General features: G+C 36.1%; 1 protein-coding gene across 4 annotated transcripts in view; it reads left to right on the top strand.

Moving 5' to 3' along the window:
• LOC149083691 (uncharacterized) overlaps positions 1–27354 on the top strand; it is a 112198-nt gene that overhangs the window by 16062 nt on the left and 68782 nt on the right. For all 4 annotated transcript variants that reach the window (XM_089234180.1, XM_089234181.1, XM_089234182.1 and 1 more), the window contains exon 2: positions 27025–27123. In XM_089234180.1, coding sequence (XP_089090306.1) covers positions 27086–27123 — 38 coding nt within the window. In that variant the 5' untranslated portion in view covers positions 27025–27085. The remainder of the gene's footprint in view (positions 1–27024; positions 27124–27354) is intronic.

The following is a 27354-nucleotide window of genomic DNA, read 5'->3' on the forward strand; positions in this document are numbered from 1 at the left end:
AAAAATGTCTACAAATTTGCTGACGTAACACTTGAACGGCCCCTAATCAGCTACTAAGACCAAAATGTGGGTTAAGTCAGCCTCGGGCGTACGCAGAACTAACCTTTGCGGGGGGGGGGGGCGGTGTTTTTTTTCCATAGAAATGTTGAGTTATTAACCTTCAAAAAGCATTTAAATCAACAGAAGTTGAAGGTACTTTCTTTCGATATTTTCAATGTTTTTACAGCAATATTTTGGTTTTTAATCGTCTTGGGGTGGGACATGCCCCCCCCCCCCGCTTCACCCTTCCTGCATACCAGGACTATATAGTGGTTAATATATGTTATATGGTCCTGCGTACGTACGCCTCTGGTATGCCATGTGTTTGAAGGAGCTCTATCTCAGGACAGTTTGTTATGAACTGAATTGGGTCTGGATTCTTTCTTTCCGGAGGATGAGAAACGTATATGATGATTTTAATCAAAGCTACGCTAGAGTGCTTGAGTTTTAACGCCTTAAAAACTGGGATGGCTTTTTCTTTCTTTTAAACCGAACGCGGCCCCATGCTCTAATGACTTTTGCCAATTCCAACCTGGATGTCTGGTCATATTATAGACAGGGTCTTTTCAGCCTTCCTGTGCTTGAGAATGGTTTCATCAGTGGAAAGACTGCCAAGATTTGATAACTCGATAACGATTTCAATTACTGCTTTCGACTTTTCCTTCGCTGATCGATCACGTAATGTGTATTTGTGCGTATTCGAGCGGTTCTGACCGTTCGCCATATCGGAACCAGCCAGAAGGTAGGTCAACCGTTTGGCCTTGTCGAGAAGAGAGAAAAATAAATAAAAACCCCGTAAAGAGAAATAGAAATTAATCATTTTGCAACGCGATTGCTTAACTTTTTTTTTTTTTTACAAATCTTCGGTCGTTACGGACAAGAGGCCAAATTATTTTCCGTGTAAGGAGAGATTAAAGAAAAAAAATGGGGGGGAGGGGAGTTGCAGAGAGGCCATGTTGGTTATTATGTGTGTGTCCATGCCAATTTTTTAGTTTTGTTTTGTTTTAATGGCGTGATCAAGGCAATCGATCAGTGCACAAATGCCGAATAAGAAGAAAAAGAAACGCGTTTTATCTTTCGGTTTGAATTTCTGACTTTTCCGTAGGCTTTTGATGTATGAACGCTCGTGTTTGCGTGGTGTCCTCATGGAGAGAGAGAGAGAACAGCAGGCCGGCACCGACGTATCCACGTTTTTGCGTGCTCTCGAACACCTGCTCAGGTGGCGTTTTGGAAGGGAAGTCATCTCGACCAGTGTTATTACGCATACGTTTCTCACAAAAGAATTATAGTACGTATAAATATACTGTGGGTAATGTATGGTAGGGGGGCGACTGTTGAAAGGAAAAAAATGGTCGTGCATGTGTTCTGTAAAGGGGTTGATCTCACCTGCCGGAGTGGAGAGACGGATACAGTGCCGGCGTCAAGTTGTAACTCAACGGCAAATATACAAGGACAAGCCGGTTGCGCGTTATTTAACCTGTTCCCTTGCTTTGGCGAGCTTGCAGTGCCAATTTTTGTTTTTTCTATCCGTTTCTCCTATTTTTTTTACACAGTGTGATGAAGACGTATCCTTTCTTCAGGTTGCTTAGTCGAGAAAAACACCTTGCTGGATTTTTTTGCTAAAAAAAAAAAAGCCCAGCTAGTTTTTTTTATATGTATTAGCCATAGAAAAAAAAATGTTAGGCTATTAAATAGTGATATTTTTGGTGTTTTTGATGGTGGCAGGCTTTTTCCCACATGTGTGTGTCTGTATTTTGGAATCGCTCCAACGCTTCCCTCTATATTATCTAATCTTTTTTTTTTGTATCTGCTTCTCCCCCGTGTTTGTTTGCTCTATTGGAAACCGCTGAAAATTTTTGTCAGCTTCGAATTAGGGATTTATTTTGGGGATCGTTTTATCACATCTTGTTGGAGTGTGTTTTTTTGTTTTTTCTTTTTAATGTTCGCAGTGTGCGTGTTTTGATTCCTAGCGCATAGGGGGGAGGGGGACGTAACACGAAATTAGAATTAGTACTAGATAAACAATCTTTTTGAAGGGGAGTTGATGGAACCAATGGCATAGTACTCAGCGTAACAGCTTCGCGTATCTATGTCTTAATTGCTTCTCCTCAGTGTGAACCCATTTCGTGAGAAATCCGTTATTTTGTTTCTTTCTTGTATGCGAATGAGAATTCTACTTTGGAAGGTGACTTCTCCCATAAAAGAAATACAGACTGTGTTACACGTATCCATAGACGGATTGGGCCTCCGATCACCGTTCAAAAACTGCTGTTTATAGAATTTAAACCAGTACTTCGATGGTTTACAATTTTTGAAGAGAAAAAAGTTGGTTATTCTGGAGCAAATATTCACTTTACCGGTACATTATAAATTTTGATTATGATTTGGGTAATGATTATACAAAGATCATTTATTGTACATACTACATATACGTAATTTCTAATGTCTCGCGTTTTTTCCCTCTCCTGCCAGTTTGGTGGAATTTAAGCCACACCCCCAGAATGCATCAATTGGGGATCAATTATTTTCCCAATTAATATTACTTAATTTTTTTTCAATATATTTCGTGTCACCATGGAGTGATGTGACACTTAGTTTCGGAATCACTAGTCTAGATCAGTAGTTCTCAACCTTTAGTAGCCCGGTTGACTTATTTATGTAAGTGCAAGACACCCGGTCATACACGTGACTAACGGAAAGTAAATGGGAAAAATGAAATGGAAAATATTTCACGGCCCGGTCTGACTCGTACCAAGACCCGGGCGATGCCCCGGTGGTTGAGAAACGCTGGTCTAGATCAAAAGTTAAAAAATTTTTTCGTCTGTAGGTCAACCCTTGAGGTGCACTCATTTTTCGATGCACACCATGTAAAAATATGTACTCGGTTGTCATCCTTAACCCTCATCCATTGGAAATGGGAAAATTTAGGTGCCGATACCCCGATTTTTTAGTCCCCATGGTGACCTTGCACATGGGATTTGTCAAGCCCTGCTATATATACAGTCGAGCTTGGTTAATTCGAAGTCCAAAGTTACTTGGGAAAAAGGATAGATTAATTTGAATTATCCTGTTAATCTATCCTGGATCTGCAAAATGTTACACATTGCAACTCAATCCTCAACATTCACATAGGATAATAATTATCAATTATTAAAATTTTATCAGTTACGAAACTGTTTCCCAAATTTTAATAATTTGTAATTATAATAATTGACCTTAGCTGCTACATTATTCCACTGTTCTGGAATCAGCATAACTTCAGAATTTCTTGACCGTGTTCAAAGCCTGATTAACGGAAACAGTTCGTGATTATCAGTTGCGAAAGCGTTTCCCAAATTTATTAATGTATTGCAGTATTGAACTTTCCGATACTTTCATTGACGTTGAAAAGATACTATGATTTGTCTTTAAAAATTTATTTTTTAACAACTTGATGGAGAAAAGCAGTCTGGCTTGTAAAATTTTTCCAAACTAAATTCTCTCGTACGAAAATCATGGTTTTTCCCCTCCAACTTCGAATTACCAAAAAAAAAATTCGAAAAGAGTTGGAATTAAACAAAAACTTTTTAACATTAAATAAATTTGAAGGGAGTCCGTGAAAGTTCGAAGTATCCAAAATTCGAATCGACCAGGTTGGAATTAACCAAGTTCTACTGTATATACAGGATGTGCATGATGCGATTTATAGATCTTAATAATATTCTTGTTTATTATTCTGTATGCCGAGCCTCTATTATAGTATATTTTTTTACGTGCGGAAGTGAATTGAAATTGAACTTAATAGACAGAATGAAGTGTTGAATGCTCATTTTGCATAGGAATCGTGTTTAGTCTGTCGGGGCGTTTAGATAAGAATGGATTTATATAATAAATGCCCCAATGCCACGAAATTTTTAAGGATCCTCTCTGTATGAATGTATCTGAAACTTATAACTTTCTTGACCTTCATTTCAATAGAGCTGGGTTTTTTTGCGGTTTCATTAAAATCATTCATACATCATTTTGAATCGATACTGTCTATACGTACATATATAATGATTGCTCCAATTTTTCCAAAGCCGAGAGGTGGGGAAAAAAAAACGTTTCCTTAGAGGAAGTTTTTATTTTTATTCCATCGTTTGTTCTCACTAATTGCACGCCATCATTTCTCGAGAGTTTTTCTCATCTAATGGTGAAAACGAGTTGTCATTTTTTTTTAATGTCTGACTGTGGTTATTTGAAAGAGAGAAACGAAAAACGAACCAGTTCGATCATTTATCTTTTGATTACGAAAAAGAAAACTAATAACCCGTTCGGCATCGCGCCACAAACAAGCTTTTTTTTAGTCGATTCGGATTTTTTTTTTTTGTATGTGTTTTTTGCTTATTACATCGCGCGACCAGTCGCGGCGAATGTTGTCATCGTCCCATTTGTTTGTGTCACCGGCTACTTGTACTATTATTACTACAAGCTAAAGCTCCAGGTTATGATAATGATGGGATTACAAGCGATTAAGAAAATTATGTGGTTTCTTATGTTTATTTCTGAGTGTTTATGGAAAGTTTATTTGATTCAACTCCCCTCTGGCCTGTTTGTATTCTTTTTCCGGTAAATGTCTAGTTTTTTTTGGGGTTTTCTTTCTCGTTTACCTGCTTGCGGTGGTTTGTCTACTGAAATGTCTGCGATGTCTCGGTCTAGTGCCAGGAAGAAGGAAAGAAAATAAGAGACTGCTTGGCTTTTTCTTATTATTTTATTCGTTCAACGACGACACGGTCGAATTGGTCAGCTAAAGGCCAATATATAACGAAAAAACAAATTTCAACCGGTAAAAATTTTATTTTCTAAATCGCGGTTCTTTGAGGTGAGAGTAAGTTGGAGTGAGACAGGCATTCAGTGGCTGGCTTTTATTATTTGGAATTTTGAACTAGTACTTCCGGGAGCAATTTTTTTTTTCTTATACTTTCAACTTTTCAGCACTTAAAAATAAACTTTCTTCTTCTGATTTTTCTCATAGGATAGTGAGGAATGTAGACAGGCAATAATTCATTTTGTCTTTTGTGGCCTCTTGGTTTTTGTTCCTTTCGATTTGGCTACATCGTACTCGCTATTGAAAAAATTCTTTTAATACGGAATCTGAAAGATTGTTCGCCGAGAGTACATGTCCGCTAAAAATGAATACTGCATTAGAAATTCTTGACCCACAAGAGTGTATTTATATTTAAACAGTGAGTGTAATCGGTCAGTGGTTTAAAATTCTAACTTCAGGGGTCGCAATGATGGAAGTGAATGTAAAAAAGTGGAAACTGATTTGTAATGGGCTAATTCTGATTTTTTTTTTTTTTTTTTTGGTGTATCGAGAAAAAAGATTTTGAATAGAGTTCACGCGTGTCTATAGTCAGAACGTTGTTAAATAACCTCGTCATCTGTTGAACTCTGATGCTCAGAACTGCTATGATTATCATGACTACGTCTAGGGTTAAAGTTAAATATTCTGGAAACTAAAGGATGTTCGTAATTATGTCTCCTATTTTGTCTACAGCCGCCGTAAATATTCATCAGAAAGCTGCGAAACTTTGGGAATGTGTTGATAAAGGGGTGGGAAAGCTTTTGAGAGGGGAAATAAATAGGTTCCTACGTTAAACAACAGAGGATATTTTCTATGCATATTGCTCACGCTAATTTTTTTCAAACATTTTACCAAATGTTATATGCCAAGGTATCTAAAAATCTCCAACTGAACTATTTCCATTCTCATTTCTTCACTTCAAGGTTATGACGTCGACTTTACAAGAATGGGCTTTGCTGGTAAAATTCCTTTTTACGAACACAATGAATCCGCACCAGAAGCTATGCGGTGATTTTCAATCCTTAAAGGGGTTTCGAAAGTTCATTCCCCATTCCTTCATTAAGACTTTCCTAAATTTTAATAAATTTCTGATTTATAACTAAGGCTGTATAAATACACCGGCAATCGACTGTTTGGACAAGTTGACATCAGTATTGATTGGTAAGTGACAACTCCAGGTTGTGGCGCCGCAGGGAATATTTTTCTAATAGAGTTGTGAATAAATGGAATAGCTTACCCCCTCAAGTAGTGAATTTTGACGCGTTTAAAAAGAAATACGATAAACATATTGAGATAAATCGATAGGCTATACATACTTAGATAAGTAAGAGAACCATAACTTTTTTTATGGGCAGCGTATTATATTTTATCATAATTAGTTTTTTTAATTGCTCTTGGATAATTGTATTTTTTTTATATTGTTTAGATCTATTTGATGTCCATATTTTTCGGGGGCATCTTTTTTCAGTCTCCTCGTTGGGCATTTTGCCTGTTGTGGCTTTTGTATCGTGTCTTATTTGCGACCAGGACGTTTCGACCTAATCAAAAAACGTAGTATTTGAAACCGAAACCACAGGGGAAAGCTAAGAGACGATGATGGGGATCTAAGTCCTCTCATCTCATTCCGTTCTTTGGCGTTTTCGTGTTGACCTTTGATCATCTGTAAATTTCTCTTTTCAACAAGAACAGAGAAAATAACGAAGGAGGAGAAAAAATCACAGTACGTGTAACAGCGCCCAAGTTCAAAATTTTGTATTTCAAATCATTTGAAAAATTCATTAAAAGAAAGTGTGAAGAGAAATTTGCTTGGAAAGAGGGGTGGGCTCGAGATAGACATGCTAAAAAATGAATTTAAAAAAACCTATCTTTATTTATTACTGTAGAGTTTGTCACTTCTCGTGTAATCTATAGCTTTTTCTTTCCTGATTTAAATGGATATTTTCAAAAATTGACTAATAAAAACAAATTTTTAAACATATAATAGATGGCGCATAAAATCAAGTTGAAATATCGACTTTTCTTTTAACAAAAACGTGGCCCATAACACTTTCAAAAAAATATTTCATTATTGGTGCATAAAACTTGCAAATGCGGATTAGGAAATATAATCTTTTCTCAAAGTCGTGAAATTCGCATATGTGTATTATAATATGTTGGAAATTACAGTATAGTCATCTCACAAGGAAAAGTCCCATTTCTTTTCTAAAGCACTTTTTATTTTTTTTATTCATGTAAACTGGAAAAAAAAAATTCAAGTTCATATGTGACTTAATTTATTTAGAAATTTTTTCACTTTTTCTCTTCCACTCCTTTGTGACTACGCCAGTCAATTTAACCTCTTCACCCCCTCCCCCGAGTCAAAACTGGCTATTAAAAACATTGATTTTTGTTTATTGTATATATATATATATATATATATGTCAAAATTTCCCTTACAAAAAAGTTTCTTTTTAAAAACCCTAATTAATTAATTAGGGTCGATATCCTTACTAGGACCATTGGAGTCTTCACTTCAAAAAAAGAACCATTACAAACAAATTAAAACGAAGAGAACTCTTAATACTCTGAAGCGAAGAGGTTAAATTATTGAACTAATTAACTGGAAGTAATCGGTAGGGTATACCGTATTTATACTCTAAATGGGTTTCAATGTTGGGTTTCTGCGAGTGGTGAAAATAGCAAGAATGAAAGTTAATTAATGGGTAATACCTAAATGATCAAATATTTTGGTGTCACATTCTGGTTATTTACGATTTCCATCATTCCTTTGGATATTTTACCACAAATATATTGTTGAGGAGGTAACTTGCATTTGCTTTTCGTATGGATCGCTTGTATCGTGGACATATATAGCAATTCCAACATAGTATTTTTAAGACCCTCATTTTCCACAACAGAAAAGTTGAATTAAAATATCAAGAACTTTGTAATTGTGTCATATATTTTTCTTTTTCCATTCGCATTTGCCTTTTTACATACTTATCTGAACATTTATGAACCACTTTAACACTAAAACGACAGAAGCGATCGTTTTGACCGGAAAGTTAATTCAACATGCGATTACACCAAGATTGGTTATTTGAGGTTTTTGAATTCCCAGAATACAAATGTTCTGGGTTCCCTAGGGCCGTATTCACCGACATGGTTTAAACTGTAGTCACAATTTTTGGATGAGAGATAAACATAGATTGGTTAAAAACCTGAATTTAACCAATCTGTGTCGATCTCTTATCCTAAAATTCTGACTATAGTTTAAACCTTGTCGGTGAATACCGCCCTTAGTCGGACGAAGTTCTACCTATAACAACGGTAGCGGTGAAAATGACCGCTATAGAGATTGTGTACTAATATGATTACAAAAAATTCTGAAATAAACAGCCTTTTCATGAATGAACATTGAAATAAAATTGAAAGAACAGATGTTATAACAGAATGTTTGCATTTTTCCAGTGCGCATTTCGTACCATTCAAAGGTATACTTTTGAAGAAGCTCGTTATCGTACGTTTTTCGATTCATTCAGTGTTTCCATGAATCTTGACGCTTTTACTAATATTTGTATGTAGTAAAAGGTAATTAATATACAGGGGTAGGAACTTTGCGCCGCACTGCGCCAAAATCAACATCTTGCGCCATCCTGCTCCAATAGTGTATTTTCGTATTTTTCTGCGCCAAATAGCGAATTTCGCTTCAGTATGCCGGGAATTTCGGAAAGGACGCCAAAAAACTTTTTTTCCTGCTTGCCGCGAAACGATTCTTTCCGAGAAGAGCCTGTTTTATTCCACTGCATTTAAACTATCGCCTTATATAAACTATCGGCCCCTCATCGGGCATTCCATCGCGAAACCCCGATAATATCTGTGATCGTGCTACTGAAGATGGTTTGCAATGGTCTTTCAGCTTTAAAGCGCAAATGTGAGTCAGTTTCCGTTTTCAAAACAAAAGTCGTCACTGGAAGCAACAGAAATTATTGTGGTCAATCGTCATTGCGTCAAATCCCGATGTTTCGTGAAAAAAAAATTTCATTCCGGGAGTAAAAAGCGCATGTCCGCCTAATTACGAATGCTAATTTAGAAACTGCCGAATAACGGCGTTAAATCGCCAATGCTGCCGAGTAACGAGTGCCAGATCGCCAATACCGCCAAATAACGAGTGTTGAATCGCCAAACCTCGTGTTGATTCTTCAGAAATTCTCTTCTATTTTGCAACAATTTCTTTCTGAGTATAAAAAATTAGCAAACCTATAGAAAATTTTTTAGCCCATTTGAAGTGCTGCTGTTCCAGACAGCAAATAATGCCCTCAGTAAGCAAAAATCATACTGGTGCGAAAAAATTTTATGACAGCCGCTTTTTCAAACAAGGTGTCAAAAGCCCGAAACACCAAAAACAAAAAACAAGCTAATGAAAGATGTTTGATAACAAGAGACAGTGCATTTTTTTTATTTTGAAAAGGGGTGGGGTTAAGGAAAATATTCTTGTTAATTTAGCTGCTCCAATTTATAAATATCTGCTCCGAATCCTACCTATATTTTGGTGCTCCGAAATGGACTTCGTCACTTCCCACTCCTGAATATACTATAAATATTGAAGATACTTTTAATATTTCTATAACATGCAGGGTGTGCCGTAAAGTTCACTTAAGTTTTGTGGTTCAATAATCCTCACTCCCAACAAGGGAAGATTTTCCAAAAACAATCTTTTTTACGGCTTATTCAAGTTTATTGGATCCACGTCAAACAATATCCATATTCATACAGAAAAGGGTAAATTAAACATTCAAATAATTGAATGTCCCATAAAGTTTCAGATTAACTCGGAATATCGCCTATTGTGGCGTCTTACCGTCTCATGGAGTTGGAACCAGCATCTGGTTTTAAAACAATACAAAAAAATTCAACAGATTTAAACATTGAACAAAAGAAGGGTTTGAAGGAAAAAAAAATGCAGAGCGATGTCATTCTTGTATTCTCTCCATGATTAGAATGTCCACTGTTTTTGACCGACGAGCTACCAGAATTACTGTTTCTCATTGTCAGTTAGTTGTCATCTAAATGGTCTATGTTTGTTCACATGACACTATTTCATCAAAACGAACAACCGCTGTAACATCGGTAACTAAAAAAAAAATGTTTTTATTTAGAAGCTCTTATATCCCGGAGTTCCGGAATTTTTTAGGGTTTCCGTGACGTTTGATTACGCGGAACACCAAAAAAGCTTTCACGGAACCCCCAGCTGGAAATTTATGCCGTAGAGTGCCACGATATTGTTCGGGGATGTAAAAACATATTTCATGGATAAAATTACATTTAGTGAAAGTACAGTAAGACTCCAGTTATCCGGATTGCTTCGGCTGCACTGAAACGAGTGAAGGCGGCGAAACAACTGACTGAACCGATATGTTCAGGCAATGATACATTTTAATACAGTGCGTTGATAGGTGCATTGTAATCTACCTCTAGTTGTCACAGTGTAATATTTATCTGAAATATTACACTGTGGAATTAATTTTCCCCAATAAGGCACAACAAAGCCCAATTTAATGGACCAAACTTGGGATTAAATAAATTGTATCCGGATATAATGCAGAATAAATAAACTTTCCAATTTTTGACTATCTGATCGTAATTACACAAAAAATAATAATTAAGGAGATTCCACCAGAAAAAAAATTCACGATACAAAAGATCTATACATCAAAAATAGTGTAAATATTGTATTCCGTTACTATCGATGATATTTATGAAGTTATACAGTAAAACATTGCAGCAATTTATAGTTTCGAAAGAAAAATTTGATTCAACGAGAAACTATGCGCCGCTGGTCGAGTGTGCAATCCTTTCCCTGAAATACTTCTGACACCTTGGGTGCTGTAAATCGCCTCCTGTTATATCTGCCTTCAACTTATCCTCCCTTTTATGACCCCTGTGGCTTCCGTGGCAAATACTACTATGTTTTTGTTTCAGTCGCAAATAAGACGGCTTCTTTTGTATTTGTAGACAGCTCAGAACTTCGGAATTTGACGAATATACATGGTGCACATCATTAAAAAATTTAGACCACAAAAATTGATCATTTTCTGTAAAAAAAATCCATTGGGAAGAAAAAGTTACATGAACTTTACTGCTTTTGAAAATACGAATGATGTGCCTACATGGCCCACATGAGATGTGCACACCCATTCAATGTTAAAACATTATACAGAAAGTTCTCAACCTGGGACCATACTTATACCCTCCTTTACGGTCCTAGGGACATTCGGGGGGGGGGAGGGGGCGAGTGGAAACAAGTTTAGTGGGCAGAGATATATGGAAAAAGTTCAGGTGTTTAGACATGAAACTTTCAAGTGAAATATGGTGGGGAAAAGTGTGACGGCTATAATTTCAGATTCTAGCAGAACTTCCCAAAGAACCAAGTCCATCGTAATGCATGCACCCATTCAGGCACGGCCTGGGGTTTCGTGTCCATATGAAACCTACATGATGGGATCCGGTAAAGCAATATGATTTCCGAGATTGAGTGTCAATATTGTAAGCTGTTATACCTCTAGCTAAGTCATTACCTCCTAGATACATGTATCTGTCTAGGACTGGGCCTCCAGAACATCACTTGGTACATCGGTGGGGCATGATGTTGAGACTGCCCGACATAGAACCCCCACAATAGGGAAGCTCATTGGAATTTAGCCCTGGAGTCAGGAGATCGATCTCATCTATGAAGTTTTCGTTCACTTTAAATTTAGTTAAGAGATTAATTCAATAAATAAAGAGTCTAGCTTTTAGATAACACTTGGGGAAAGGTGCATGGGCGGGAAAGGGTCGGCTACACAGTATATTTATCGAAAAAAATATTCAAGCATAAAAAATTGATTTAGTTTGCATGTGATATGGAGGTCGATTGTTTTGCATGTCTGTCTTTGAGCCGGAATGTGCCTCATGTGCAATATTAGGAATGCCAGTATCATTAAAAGTTATCACAGTTTTTGTGCACGGAGGTTGATAATTTGTGCCATAAGTAACTGTTCAAAGCCTTCTGAAAAGATAGGGTTGAAGACCGGTTCAGCTTGCATTCACGGGCTTGTAAACAAAGGGGGCGTCTCCTTTGATGAGCAACGAAAAGAGAAAAAAAAAAGGCCTTTCACACATCAGTATACACTTCCTGATTCTTCTCCGATGAATTCCCGTTTATGATATTCATTACAATGCCTTTCACCGTTTAATTGGTGTCGTGTTGTTACATGGCTTACGGGTTATACATACATGCTAAAAGAATTTTGGAGATGCAAGTAGAGAGGAAAGAAAATTCGCCCTGATGAGTGCACACGCACGCTCTGTCTCTCTTTTCTCTCTCTCTTTTGAGAATGAACGGAAGTAGAGCGTACCGAAGGCCGTCTTTTACCAGAAGCACATTTCTTTTGGTCTATCTGTCGCTCTTGTTATAAGATCGCTCCTGCTTTGTTTTCTTCAGGCTTTTATTCCCCCCACTTTCAATCAAGGCTCAAAGGTTTCAGTTTTCTCGGGTCGCTAGATTTTTTACGTTATCCTCTTTTTATTTATATTAATCGTTCGGAACCTGAAATATAGAAATACAAACTTCATTAAGGGGTCACTCTTGGGAAGGCAAAAATATGACACTCGTAAGCGGAGTGACCCGATAAACGCCATGGCCTCGCTACACTCCCTCCCAATTGGTGAACTCATGCGCATAACACAAAGTATTGCGGGAAAACCGCCAATAAATGACGAACTTCTCGTAAGAAAAATGTCCGATTTCAATGAAAATTTTTTAAAGATTGCTTTCAAAAAATTGACTCCTTAAGCGCAGTAGAATGCAATCAGATTTTCCCAAAAGTGATTCGGTATCCCGGTGACCCGCTAACGAGGTTTGACTAGTTTGAGAAAATTTGGTTATTGTGTGCAGATATTGTTAATGGAAGTTTTGCTGAAGTCAAAATACGCGGTATAATGTTCTCGTTATGCACATTTGAAAAATGTTGATTAAACAATGTTAAGCTCTTCAGAGCTAATAATTGAAGTGTAAAACCGGCTTCCATTTTATGTACGCGCCAGCACTTTCTACCAAAAAGAGGCAGCATTTATGGACATACAGCACTAGAGGAAGAATTTCGCTTTTGCCCGGGAGGGGTGGGGGGGGGGGCAGATAAACTGATTGAGTGGCCGTATGTCAAGACCATTTACGATTTCTAATATTGGGGAAGGTTGATTTTACGGTCACTGTACTTGTAGAAAAAGGCAACTGAACGCATGAATGAAAAATGTTATGGATTTTTTTTACTCCTTTTGTTTTTTATTTTGTTTCTTTTCTTTCATTAATTTCATTCACGTGCTGCTTCACAAATTTTATACTAATTTTTTTTTTTCAATTTGGCTTCCAATTTCTTCGTTTTTCGCAGTTGCATAAAAATAAGAATTAATCAATGATTCTTAATCTGTGCCTCCCCCCCGCCACTGCCCAGGGCTATTCTGGAAGGACTGCGGATGAACATTAAACTAAAGGGGGAGTCATGATAGCTGTAAGGGTGCTACACAGATAACAGCGGGAAAAAATTCAATTTTGAAGTAATAAATCCTCAAGAAATAAATCATGCATTTAACCAAAATATAGTCGGAAAAGGGTGGGACTACTTTCATAATCCAGTAGATCTGCCGCAAGGGACAAGAGGGAGCCTACGGAACTCTAGACGTTGGAGGGGGTCTGAAGATCATACTTGTATGTGGTGTGGTAAGGGTAAATAAATTTTTGTATACTATTAATTTTCTTAGAAATCAATTTCAATGTAGAAAAGGTCTCGAGCCTAGATATGTGGTTCCTGATTGAGACGGGAGCCACAAGAGGAAAATACAGTATAATCCAAAGAGTGGCATGGAACAAAAAAAAAAAAAACTTTATACCAACCGTTTTCAAACAGTTTCGGATACGGAGTGCTACTGTTCACCTAGCATTTATACAATCATACCTCGTTATAACGTCACCGCTGGAGAAGGAATGAAAATGACATGATATATATAAAGATATAAGAGAGCTGTATGACACTTGATGACAAGATCAACCTACTATTTATGCTGATAGGGACATTAAAAAACTGACGTTAAGTGATAACATTAAACGTGTATGACGTTAAACCGAGATTTTACTGTGCAACCTAAACACCCTAAAGCAGTGTTTCCCAAAGTGGGCGATGGAATGGTCCAAGGGGGCGATAGAACCTACTGATTTAACATAGGATCCTATGGGTTTACAGTGAGTTGGGGGGCAATGAGAGGAAAAAAAATTTGATGAAGTAGCCGATGGAACAAAAAGTTTGGGAGACTATGCCCCAAAGCATACGTGTTCCACCCATGTCCTTCAGGCCAAATGTGGTCCTCGGGATCATCTGATATGGCCCGCGACCTCAAACCTGAATTTGTAAAAATGAACTAAGTGGAACATTACCAGATCACTTGAGTGATCCGCGGTGCAGTTCCACATCACTTAACTGGCTTGGGGCGCTGTTCCAGATCACTTTAGTGACTCGTCGACACATTTTCAACCCCCCCCCCCCCTTCCCCAAGTGCCCGCACTCTCAAAACGTTGAGCACCCTTGCCCTAAAGTGTTCGGTTTTCTCGCGGAGCGCAGTTTCTAAACCGCTGTTTTATAGTTATATGAATATTCACTTGCGTATAAACCGCTAAAATGCCATGACGAAGCAGTTCCGACAAGCAATGAATCCATGGTAAGACAACCCTGTCAGTGTTGTATATATGATCGATTCGCCTCGTAAATACCTCAGCCTCATAGCAATAAATAAACATGAAACGAAGTATAATTAATCAACGAGACTAAAGTATCGGCAAAAAGTTTCCTCGAGTCACCATCAATAATCCTTTCCAGTTAATCCCACGATTCACATGGAAGCGATTGAATCGATCAACTAACCGGATATACAATAAAAGAAATGCTCTGATTCTCGTTCTTCGTTGGCTCGTGTACGAAATAAACAAAGGCTTAGCGAGATCCCTTGAATCCAGTCCCGTGGACATATTATATTCAATTGATATTGCTCTTCGGTTTTCAATTACTATGTCGCGTATCGGCTAACGTAATACACAGAGAGAGCATCGACTCCCCCTCCCTCCTCAAAGCGTTCCAAAATTCGAAAGGAAAATACCACAAAATTCGATACGAATATGTGAATCGCGTGCGAGTGGGCAATGACTCTGAACTCTATTGTACAGGTTTAGGAAATCTGATTATGATCATGTCATTATATTCGCTGGAATGAAAATCCGTCCATATTAACATTCGTAGCAAGTTTCAGGTGCTGATATTCATCTGCAAGTAAACAATTTTTCTCTCTTTTTTTTTTTTTTTCTATGAAATCTTCCAATTTTAAGAGTAAAAAAAATTGGTCTGTGGTTTTCGGTGAACTTGGCCGAATTCTGAAAGGGAAATATGCTTTTTGTTCCAGATCCATGAAAAATTAGCATGGTTTTTTTTTTTATAAGTACGTGACTGGGTCAGTTTTATTGAGTTCGGAATCCCAAAGATTCCAAGAAAAACGAGAATTCTTTTTTCTTTCTTAGTCTTGAAAATAATATTGTCCCTTTTCTAAGTTGGCTCTCTATTATTATTACTTTTTTTTTTTTTCCTGTCTTGACGTTAGAGCTCGTTAACGGAGTGAGTGGAAAAACTCGTGGATGTTGAATCATTTCCAGAAAGCGGGTATGAAAAGAAGAAAAAAATGTGTTTTTTTTATTACATCGCCGGAAACATACATTGCGTAATGTTCCGCCCGCTATTAGTGAGAAACAATGAGCCCGAGGGAAGAGAAAAGTAACGTTATTTCTCTCACATGAGCATTTCTTCTCCCAGTGACACCGTGTTTTTTTTTTTTTTTATTCTCTCGTAGGAAGCAAGCGACTAGTCTTTTGAATGAACTGCGATCATTTCCGACTCAGTTCAGTGAGCCCGTGTCTCGTGCGTGTGACTCACGAAAAGTGCCGAAAGATTTTTTTTTTCTTTTTCTACTGACTAAAGTTACGAAGTGATGAAATTTCGGAGGTGCAACGACACAAAGGAAATCATTGTGTTTTTATTATTTGTTTTTGCCATTATGATTTCTTGTCTTGATATCTCCGAACACATTTTAAATGATGACCTTTGGAAAGACGAGAAAGAAAAATGATTGGGTGTTCCTCTCTGTGTGCAAGGCATACCTATAATCTTGAGCTTGAGCGAAATGTGTGAATATGGATTGTTGTGAGGAGAGGTGAAAACGATGTAAATATTCGCAATGCAGTACAATGGTTACCTCGGCTACGAATTTCTCTTCTAAGATTTATATTTTCGATATTTCTTCTTCGGCTGACGACTACGGATTCGAGTAACGAACATTTTTTTTTGACATGGATGCACGCGCTCACATAACACAGCCGCGTTTCGAGCTAAAATTTCGGACAAATTTATTGTCACTTGATCTCGATTAATTTATATGTCCGCCTCGGAATCACTTTCCAGACATGTTTCCGATTCTTTGACTTATCGTTTTTTAATATCATCATGTAACTGACAGATTAAGGTAAGAGAAAATGCATTGAAAAAAGGATGCGTGGACTTGAAAGCTCCAAATGCTCGCGCTAATTCTTGACATCAAAAATTGCACTGTCTGGATACACTTTCCTTTAGAGCAAAACTGAACTGTCTGTACATGCTTGGAGTTGTCTTTCCCATCTGCATGTGGGAGACAGAGAATGGATTTGACGCCATCACATAAATAGACACCAAGGAACCCGACTGGATTGTGTATAATGTAAATTTAGAAGATTTTCACAAACACACACGGTCTCTCTCTTACTTTTAAATTCTCATGTATCCAATATTGCCTTCAGTTAGTTTCAGCCATCGATCCAGTTTTTGTCTTTTTTGCAACACTTTTTGAATGTTTTATAAAACTTATCTTTAAATTTAGGGCAGCACGTAGAACTAATTAAATCATTTCGCAAAGAAACTTGTGAGAAACCGCGTTTCGGCTTATGATTGTGATTCCGGAACAAATTACCTTCGTTAGCCGAGGTATCACTGTAATTAAAAATTGAGTTTTGTTTTGAAAAAAAATTCAGTGAGTGAATCAGTATTTTTCTTAGTGAACAGCTTCTCTGGTTTTTTTAGTCTCAGTTTCAGTTAAGGCTTGGATCCGAGCTTCTTGAAGCTCTCGGTTCCGGTCTAATTGGGTTAAAAAAGCTGGTGGTGTGATTTTTTTTTTTTTTTTCTTTTTTGGATATGTAGGTCTAGAAATATATTTACTAGTTTAATTTTTTTTTTTTTTTTGCTCCGAATCCTTTTATCGTGACCATCATTGAATAATACAGCCTATCGAGTGGACATAATATTAATAAGACAATGTTGAAAAATAATAATGAAATTTTATGTTATAGAAGGAGCTGTTTTTTGCGTTTTTGTAGAAAAAAAGGGTTTTTGCCCCTGCACACATCTATATCCTCTGATACAGAGGTACACATGTATACCTCAGTGGAATCATAACAGTTTTAACGGTTTTTAATGAATTCCTCTTTCAAGTCAAGACCTGAAGTACACATATTTGTACCTAACTCATTGGGTCCTAGTAAAAATATTGACCCAAATTAATTATTTAATTTTTTTAAAGAACATTTTGAAATACAATGAATAAATACAAATCAATCAAAAAAATTGTTTTAAGTCAGTTTTGGCTCAGGTGTGAAGAGGATGAGTCATCTATAGGTCATGTCACCTACATCTCTATAAATTACTCGTTGCTCATTAATTTTAAAAACACAGTAGGACCCGATTATTCGATCTAATGTGGACCTAACCTTTCAGAATTTTGACATGTGCAATAAATGAAGCCTTAGATGGGGTGGAAATTACGTTGATGCAAAAATTATTTTTAATTACTGTATAGTAACGATTAATACCAATAAAACGATCTAATGAAAGAAGTATAAAGTTATATAAAATATACTACTACTTCACCAAACACCAACTCTGGCCATATCGATATATACTGCCATTAGTGAGATGGGTTGGAGGCGAAGGCGCTGTCTATCGGTGATCGCCTCGAGTTCCTTAGGGAAAATATCTTATCTATATCCTTCCTTGGGTTCGAACCCGGGACCCTGACAACAACCTTCACGATGGTAGACGAACATCTTACCACCATGCCACTCGGGCACTTATATATAAAATATACTGTAACTTATTTACACAGTTACAAAATTGTACACGGTACTTTGAAAAGTAGCTTTTGTTGTAACCTTCAACGTGCCTATAACGTTAATTTTCGAAGGTTCTTCCCAACAAAATTATGGAGATAAGGTTAGTTTGTTTAGCTCATATCCAGAAAAAATATATATAAATTGTGCAGCCTGGGTGACAAAAAGTTTCTTCGCAAAGAGAGCAGGCAGACCTACATTATGATACCTACATAATATGAAAATTCAAGCATTTATACCATCTTTACTTAATAACATGGAAGACAGATGGCAGCACCAGCAGCATACAAACAAGCCCAACTCTTATAATATAAATACGTTAAGGCCACGGATAAAAACGCGCACAGAACACGTTCCGGCATATACTCGTTTGAAATTTCGTAGCGGAATGTGAACGAGGTATATGTACGGTTAAGTAGTAATTAGTCTGGGCGGCAGGTTGATTTGTAAGTGACACAATAAGATGCTGAAAAGACAATCTTCCCCCCCCCCCTCTTTTTTTTTTTAAATCTAATAAATTACTTGCTTAACTTGTGACAGTAACAACCGATGCATTTTCAGAATAATGGCATGTCACCTTATCCACCAAACGCGATCGCGATTCCTCCTCTGTTTCTCTAGCTACACCCAATTGATGTCAAAAATAGGTGGTGGTCACAATTATGTGACTCGACTGTGTGTAAAGAATAAAACATTTTTACATTCGAAAACACTTTCGTATTTACAGAGTGCAGCCGACGTTCACAGCCCCGGAGGAATTACGAAATAATGCGAAAAACGCGCTGGGAATGCGGAGAAGGGGAAGTGAATGTTCAATTCTAATGAATGGTGGAAAAAAATATATATACTGAGCTTTTTATCTCTCCTTTTAATGGAGGAGATGGTCTTCCTTTTTTTTATTGGCTTCAATCCTCTTTTTAAATGTCTGTGGCGTCGTCTTCGATGAATTCTCTTCCACCACCCCCGCGACGTTTTTTCTTCCTATGTCTGGCCGAAATGTTGCGCACGACCCTCGTCGTCATCATAATCAAACTTGCAGCAGTTTTATGTTCCCTGTCAACTGTTTGTCTCTGTATTCACCTTCAATCAAGGGAGGCGTGAAGGCTATGTGGCTAGTGTCGTTTTTTCATCCATTGCTATTCGCTATGCCTTTCCCCGCATGACCAACTAAACCTTCCCTTGGGGTGAAAAAATAAAATTGTCATTATGACGCAACACAAGCAGCACCAACTCTATCTCCCCCCCCGTCATTGCACCCATTCATCCCGTGGCGCGATGAAACCCAATACCCAGTCAAGGCCGGTTTTTCTGAATGTTTCCCAAAAAGAAGACCGGAGGAATGATTTTTTTTATTTACTTTTGTTTCTTGTTTTAATCTTTTCACGTTCCTAGGCAGGGACTGGTTATGAGTGACTGAATGTGTTTGTATATTAATGGATGCCCGGTGCCTGCAGGGGCCCCCTGTTTCTCTTTGGGGGGCCCCTGCGGGTGTGTTAATTATGTCTCTCTTTACCAGCTCAAATGAGTTTGCCCCTTTTCTCTTTCCCTTCCTCTGTCCGCTATGCCACTACTACATTACACTTCCTACTAGTAATTTGAGGTTATGTGGGAAAGTTATTACAGCATTTAAAACATCCTTAGGGTGCCTATTTTATGAGGTTATATTCCCCCCTTGATAGTCCCTGCTGTGGTTAGTGTAGATTAAAAAAAGCTAGAATGTAGAAGATTGTTTAATTTCAGTAATTAAGTAATCTCTATTTTTTTGTTTTACTCGCAGATTATTTTCAAAATGATCTAGCTACCTATGTTAAATGCTCAGCAAAATATGAAATTCCTTGATGCCATTTAGATCAGTGATTTTCGCTGAGGTATTGATTAATGAGAGGATGCAGTACTGGAATGTCACCTGTTATTTTTATTTAATTATAAGCAATTTATTATGGAAACTGCAAAAAATGAATTTTCTCACGTGCATCCAAAATTTTTGGCAAAAGCAGAAGTTTCATGAAATTTAAAGTTGATGTGTGCCCACCTTGGAAGATGGAACTTTTAATTTATATTATTATTTATATAAAAGATTGTCACACAAACATGCAAAAAATGAGACAATGATTGCTATAGCTAATAATTAAGTCGCAGGATTAAGCATACTGTACTACCAAGGGCCAGAACTTGTGGGGATGAGGGGAAATAAACATTGTGCCTCAGGTGACAATTTTGAGGTAGCCGCAAATTTTAGAATGAACCAAAAATAGCTCTTATAAAAATAAGACTTTTACAGGAGAGAAGGGGGTGCTGATAAAATCATGTTTTTTCCCCTGATAAAAATCTCAGTTATGAAACTGGCCCTGTATATATTGACATATAAAATTACGTAGTTTTCCTTACCCCCTCCCCAGAAAAAAAAAATCATCCTACAGCAGTGTCTCAAACTGTGTCACAACTCCTAGGCATTCAAGGGACGTCTCCAATCTTTGTTTGGGGCGTCGTGGTGAGCTGGAAATAGTGATTTTTGTGGCCCTTTATGCTTTGAAGTGGTTCTTTTATAGGGGAAAATATCCACCAAACTATTTTGGGGAACTTTTGTAGATGAACCATAAATTGGGTAAGGGAGCTGCTGGTGACAAAAGTTTGAGAATCACTGGCCTACAGCTTGTGTTTCGCTAGTTTAAAACTAGCATTTCTTATTTATATCGACCACTTGATAAGGAATTATTGTGGTCATGCAATATTTTGGAAGGTGTTGATACGCTTTAAAACTTATCATATTAAAATGACTGCTAATCATATTTTAGACTAGAATGTGGCAAATCGAAAAACAATTTAAGTGCCAGCCAAATTTATTAGGAACCCAGTATGGTCTTTTTCCCCTCAAGAAAATTAGTATTAAATGATGTTTGTTGTCATTTCTTTAGTACATAATGACACCTCTTCTCATGTTGGGAGGATGCTCCATCATGGAATCTGAGAATTTTGAGACAACCTTAGTCTCAAATTTAGCAATCACATATCAAACATTTCAGACTGAATATCGATTTTCTGGTCACCCCGGTGAATTGGCACTTAGGATTTACCAATCCTTTTTTACACAGTGATTAAAAATTTATCACAAAAGCCTAAACCAGAGATCTTCTTCCTTTTTCTAGTCGTGAGCACTGCTTGTACCCATCATCCAAAGAAGACCACCCTAATTGCAAGTTTGACGTACAACTGCATGAAAAATCAGTATGATTCTAATCCTAGAATGTAGTTTATATAAAGTTTTTAATCAGGAAGTCAAGTGTTCGCAAGCACAAAATTTGACACAAGCATCAAGCACTCTGGTTGCTTCAGGGAGCACAGTGGTTGAAGATGCCTGGCCTAAACAATAAAACCAAAACAAAATTCAGTTGGAAGGAAAATAGTTAAGTTTATACAGAGTAATATGTTTGTTAAACTCGTGAAGATGCTGAGAATGAAGAAATATGACTTATTGGCTGGAGGGTTGGGTTTTTGATGTCAAAAACTGGTTTAAATGGTCAAAAACTGTCAAAAACCTAAATGAATGCATTTTGATAATGTTTTGAACACAATAGGTATACAACATGATAAAAAACATACTTTTTTTGCATATTACAATGTTTTATTTTTAAACATTAATTTATTACAATAATTAAAACAAAATATTAATTATAATTTGCAATTTTCAATTCTTCAACATAAGAGCCTAGAACATATAAAATATAATTTTATGGTTTATTTATCTAAGCTACTCATTACCTGTGTTCAATTTGCTAAGTGGAATAGAGCTGCTTATTCAAAATATGTATGATAGGTTATCAGGGTTAGGTTTTTGATCCCAGAAACTAACTCGCTATTAAAACTATCAAAATCTTACTGTCAATGATGTCAAATAGTTTTTGTTAACTTGATAGATATGTTAAATAACAAAACACTTACTTTTATTTAGATTAAAGGGTTTTATATTCAGAATGATAATTACCGAGGAAAAATATCTATTTTGGTATTTTACATTTTCTGATCCGCTCAAAACTTTATTCCGTATAAAAATTCTCACACAGCATCTGTTAATGCACTAATTAAACTAATTTATTTTCACCTAAAAATTTCTTAGATCAGGGTGTATAAATTCACAGAGCTTTAAAGAGTATTTTCAACCAAAGCAGAGCTGACAAGACTTGATACCCAAAGCATTTGTTTAGCACTTTTGAATACAGCTTCAATTGGAAAACCATTGCATTATAAATGCTAGTAAATGTACCATATCATAGTGCAAAAGTAAGAATAACTAAGTTTGACATAGAAGCTAGCATTGCCAAATTAAATGACATTTTAGTCCTACAATTTAGTATTTTGATCGCTAGATATATTTCAATGCTATGCGCAATAAAAGTATCGTTTTAAGTATCAGTGGTTATCTAGATAATTTAATAACAGAAATCAACATTACATACATGATGTAATAAACTTTTTTAAACACTTATCTGTTGTAAAAAGAGGACAGCAGGCGGTTTATATCAATGCAAACATATATAAGCAGTTGAAGAAATTTTGGAAGGTCAAGAATCATCTTTAATCAAAGAATGTAAAATTTTTCCACAGTTTTTCCTTCAATGTTCATGTTATGCTTTATTCAAATTTTATAAGAAAAAAAAACATATATTGTCCAAAGTAATTCTGTCGAGATTAAATTATTATAGAATTAATTAAATTATTAGAAAGAAATTATTTTATTAAAAAAATTTTATTAGAAAATTATTTTAGAATCATATTAAATATTCTTTGTATAACATAGTCACTTTAAACATTACATGCACTTAACGTGTGCATTTCTAATGGGAATTTTTATATCGAAATATTTGAGGTTTTTGACGTGACAGTTTAAACTGCGGTTTAAACCGTCAAAAACTGCCATGTGTCAAAAACCTGCCAACCCTGATTGGCAGATTAGATATATAATATGTTCACTATTCATTATAACCTGTTTGTTTGATAGAACCTAAATGTTTTGATCAGTTCATAAAATGAGTAGTTATGACTTGTTTATTCAAATGCTTTTTCTCATGTTGAATTGTTTAACAATCTTCAAGAACAATATTCTTTTATTAAAACACTGTCAGAGTTGTACATTCTCCACACCCAATGTTCTTGTTTCTAAGTTTCAGTGGTAGTTCTGAATTAGTTTGGGAAAAATCCTAAATTGCTGATGAATTTCCCATAAACAACAAATCAATATGTTTGACTTGTATGAAGAGAGGATGTTTTACTTTTAATCTCAAAACATCATGAATACCGTGAATTTCTCTACATGTAGGTCTATGCCGGCTTCTATGCGCAACTGTACATATAATTGAAATGAATAATACCTAGGCCTATGTTATTTTACAGTAAAAAGTGAATCCAATCATTAGAATTATCACTTTTTACCAATTTTTGATAAGTTTGATAAATTTTATTTATTTACATGTAGATACTTTTTGCCATACAGAATGTCTGTTATTAGTTTCTATGGATTTCTCTACCATACAATACGGAATTATAGTGAATCACAAAAACTATGCAAGTCTTTTTTTTTTTTTTTTTTGATTGGAGATTTCTCTGAATTTTTATATTTATACTCCAATTGAGTATAAAATTATATCATATAATACTGCATCTCTAAAGAATGAATATCGGACCAAATTTGAAATAAAGTGAAGCAACCTTGTTGATAGTTGTTGTAAAGGTTTACCTTGTTCAGCTGCTCGCACATCCGCAATTTGAATTCCTTGGTCGGCCCTCTTATACCAAAAATGCTTTAATTTCTATATTGAAAAAAAAAAAAGAAGTTTAATCATTTATCAAGTTTCTTCATAAGATTTTTCGGGAATCCTTACACACGCATAGCCGCAAAGCAAGTGAGTGTATCCGAGGATGATATCACTCTCTGGTATCCATACAAAAGTTTTAACAGCTGGCTGATGCGAAGATATATTTTGGAAAAAGAGAAAATTCAACTGCCCCTGTGGAGAATTGAACCCACGTCCTTGCCTGTGTAGTCTAGTGGTGTAGGGGGTGTTCACCTAGAAAGTTAAAGGACATGGGTTCAATTCCCTGCAGGGGCAATTGACAATTGAATTTTCTCTATCTTTCCAAAATCTTCGCATCAGCCAGCTGTTAAAAACCTTTGCAAGTGAGTGTAACTGAGAGTTACTTCTATGTTAAAAGAAAAACCTCTAATTTGATTGGTTAATTGATGCATTGGGAATGTAATGAGATATCTACATTTATATTTGAACTAGCTGATACCCGGCGACGTTGCCCGCCCCGTAAAAAATTTATATACGAATAGCTTATTAATTATTTCTTAATCAAAAAAATTTCTGCATCAAGTAAGAAAAAATTACTTTTATTTTTAAATATTTTAATTAAAATCTTCAGGCAATCGCTTGTGAATACACAATATTTTTTCTTTTCCCATCTATTTGGTGTGTAGATGTACAAATTTTTGTGATTAAAAACACGCGAACAGGTGACGAAAAGGTGTCCGTGTGAAAAACAGGGCTCAAGTAGGTTGATACCTGCCACTGGTAACGACTGGCCTTGCGCGTTGTTGATTGTCATGGCAAAAGCTAAACGAATCGGGAACTGTAATCGCTTGAAATTGAATGGCATTTCTTCGGTGATAATTGGGATACGTGGAATGAAGACGTCTTTTCCTTTGGCACATCCAGTTAGAATCGTTGCTTCAATGATGCAATTGTGCAATTTCTTCACGCAGAGTCTGTTGCCATTGCGGAGTCTCTGTGTCTCCAAATTTCTTAAAAGCATTATAGGTGCTCCGACTTTGAGGGTCAAATTGTGTGGTGGCACACCCGGAATATCCAAAGGAGTTCAGAAATTCTGCAGGATACAGAACTAAATGTCTGTGACAGTGTCAACCGATTTGTAAGATGTGGAGTCTCCTGGAATAATTTTTAGGATTTTCGTTGATCTTGTTCACACTGCCATTTTTCGGTGCCAGAATCGCTCTCAGAAAGCCACTCATGGTTTTGGTCATTTTGTTGAATGTTTGGGAAGACTGTCTGCAAGTTCTTGAACTGAGTTTAACAACTGGCAAAATCCATTTGGGAACGTAATCGGTCCAGTGCTTGGGTCTACTGGTTGGTCAACTGATGTGAAAATTATAGCAGTGCTGAGTCATTTTGCAGTTGAACTCGCATGTTGGTGGATAATGATAATTTTTTAACTTCGTGCCAGCGTGCTGATGATTTGAAGCAAGCATTGAGTTCATCAGTTGGCGTTGAACATTTTTATTCCCAGTTTTGTCAGCGACGTCATACGTCCAGCTTGTGCAGCGAATATTATTCACGCCTTTTTATTTAAATTGAAACTATACCTATACGATGGGCGGTTGATGAGATAAAGGCCGCATCAGCACTTACAGGACACCCTGTATACAGGCAAGCAAAAATACCTGGCACTCTTCCCGGGTTTTCTTCAATTACTGGTAGGATTGGAAAAGTTACAAACCGTTATAAAGGAATAAACTGTTATAATAACAGAATTAAAGGTGTGGCAAACCATTGTAAAGGCGCATATTCCCGTCTGAAACACATTGTTGGAAACCACGGTAACCAAAGTAAACGTTCCGAAAGTGATTGTTGAGACCCCAAAACCATTGTTGCCCGACAGTTTTTTGCCCATTTCGGGCATTTGCCCAGCTCTGACGAACTTTTAAAGTAGCCTACGGTTCAATCCCGGACCTGTTTGGTATATATGCAAAATCTGGCGACGATCGGTCTAAAACTGTAGATTTGTATAAAGAGCATACATACATACATACATACATACATACATACTTTCACATTTATATATAAGATGTCTGGGGACTTCAATCAGTATACACTAAAGTGGTGGCACACCAGTTTTAATCATGCATATGAAAAAGTGGTAAGCAAGAGATGTGAAAGCAGTTTGTTTCCCTATGATTAAAATGAGAATAATTCTATGTATGTGATTTCAGAAGTTTAAATATTTTAAAGGGGAAAATGACTATCCTGATATACGTGTATAGCGAATTTATCATATTTACCTGTGATTATATGTATAATACTCAACTCATGTTGGTAAATATGATAAAGCATTAATGAATTACTTAAATTTACTGGACATAATGCATAAAATTTAGTCCAGAATGATGAGCTCAATCGATAATGTTGGCTATGTTTGCACATGTTGACATATGTGAAGAAAGCTAACATATTATCAAGGCTGACAAACGTTTTTTAGTTTCTAACTTGTTTAAACTTATTGGAATTTAATTTTTATGGAAAAATACATGTGATGCATGTATTATGTATGGGCAAAATTGTTGAGTGTGTGTATAATTAAAGTGATATTTTTATGTGATTTCTTACATAATTATCAGATTTATCAACATCATTTGCAGATATATTGTGCTTAATCAAGATTGCAAGGTAAAAAGTGATAAACGTAGGGAAATTTATCAAACTTACCATGATGCGATTTCTCAGCTTGCAAACATGTAAAGGATAGCTGAAACAATTTAATGATTTTTTTTTTGTTAAAAGTAAACATATATGAAAGGCTAATGAACTTTGATTTCCTGGGTAGTTTATCATACCTCAAATGTAGGTTAAAAAATATTTTTTCCTATATTATTTTAGTAGGTGTTAGATTTAACACCTTGGTAGGAATAGAATAGGAAGACAGTTATTTCTATTTGCTAGTAACAATGAATCATATATATTTTTTAAATAGAGATGATTCAATTTTTTTTTTTTTTTTGCTTTTTTAAGGGAATTTTTTTTTCATATCATTTTGCTTAAAAAAATAGTACATATTTACTTAGTTTAATTTTCACATATTACAAATATTTTTTAAAATATATTCTTGTTCTTCATATGTTTAGGTAAATCAAATCTGGGTAAATATTGGATGAAAGGTTCCAAACGTGATCGTTGCTTACACCAATGGCTCCACCGAACGTTAAGATCAAACATCTAATTAGGTAATGTTTGATTTTCATTCATTTATTCATGTTCTAGAAATTCTACTTATTTTTCAGACCTATTATCGTCATTTAGAGCTGGAACTAGGGTAATGATATATACAGTATGCGTGAGTGTGTATGTCTTCTGGCTGAATTTAGATCCTATTAATTTGAGGCAATGTATGAACGAAACGTTCAACTTTTTTTTATTACTCAAGATTTTTTTTCATTTTTCTGTGTTAGTGCTTC

The sequence above is a fragment of the Pholcus phalangioides genome, unplaced genomic scaffold (genome assembly GCF_987345545.1).
Source record: "Pholcus phalangioides strain wild (caught in Gottingen) unplaced genomic scaffold, Ppha-v1.0 ptg000008l_1, whole genome shotgun sequence".
Lineage (NCBI taxonomy): Eukaryota > Metazoa > Arthropoda > Arachnida > Araneae > Pholcidae > Pholcus > Pholcus phalangioides.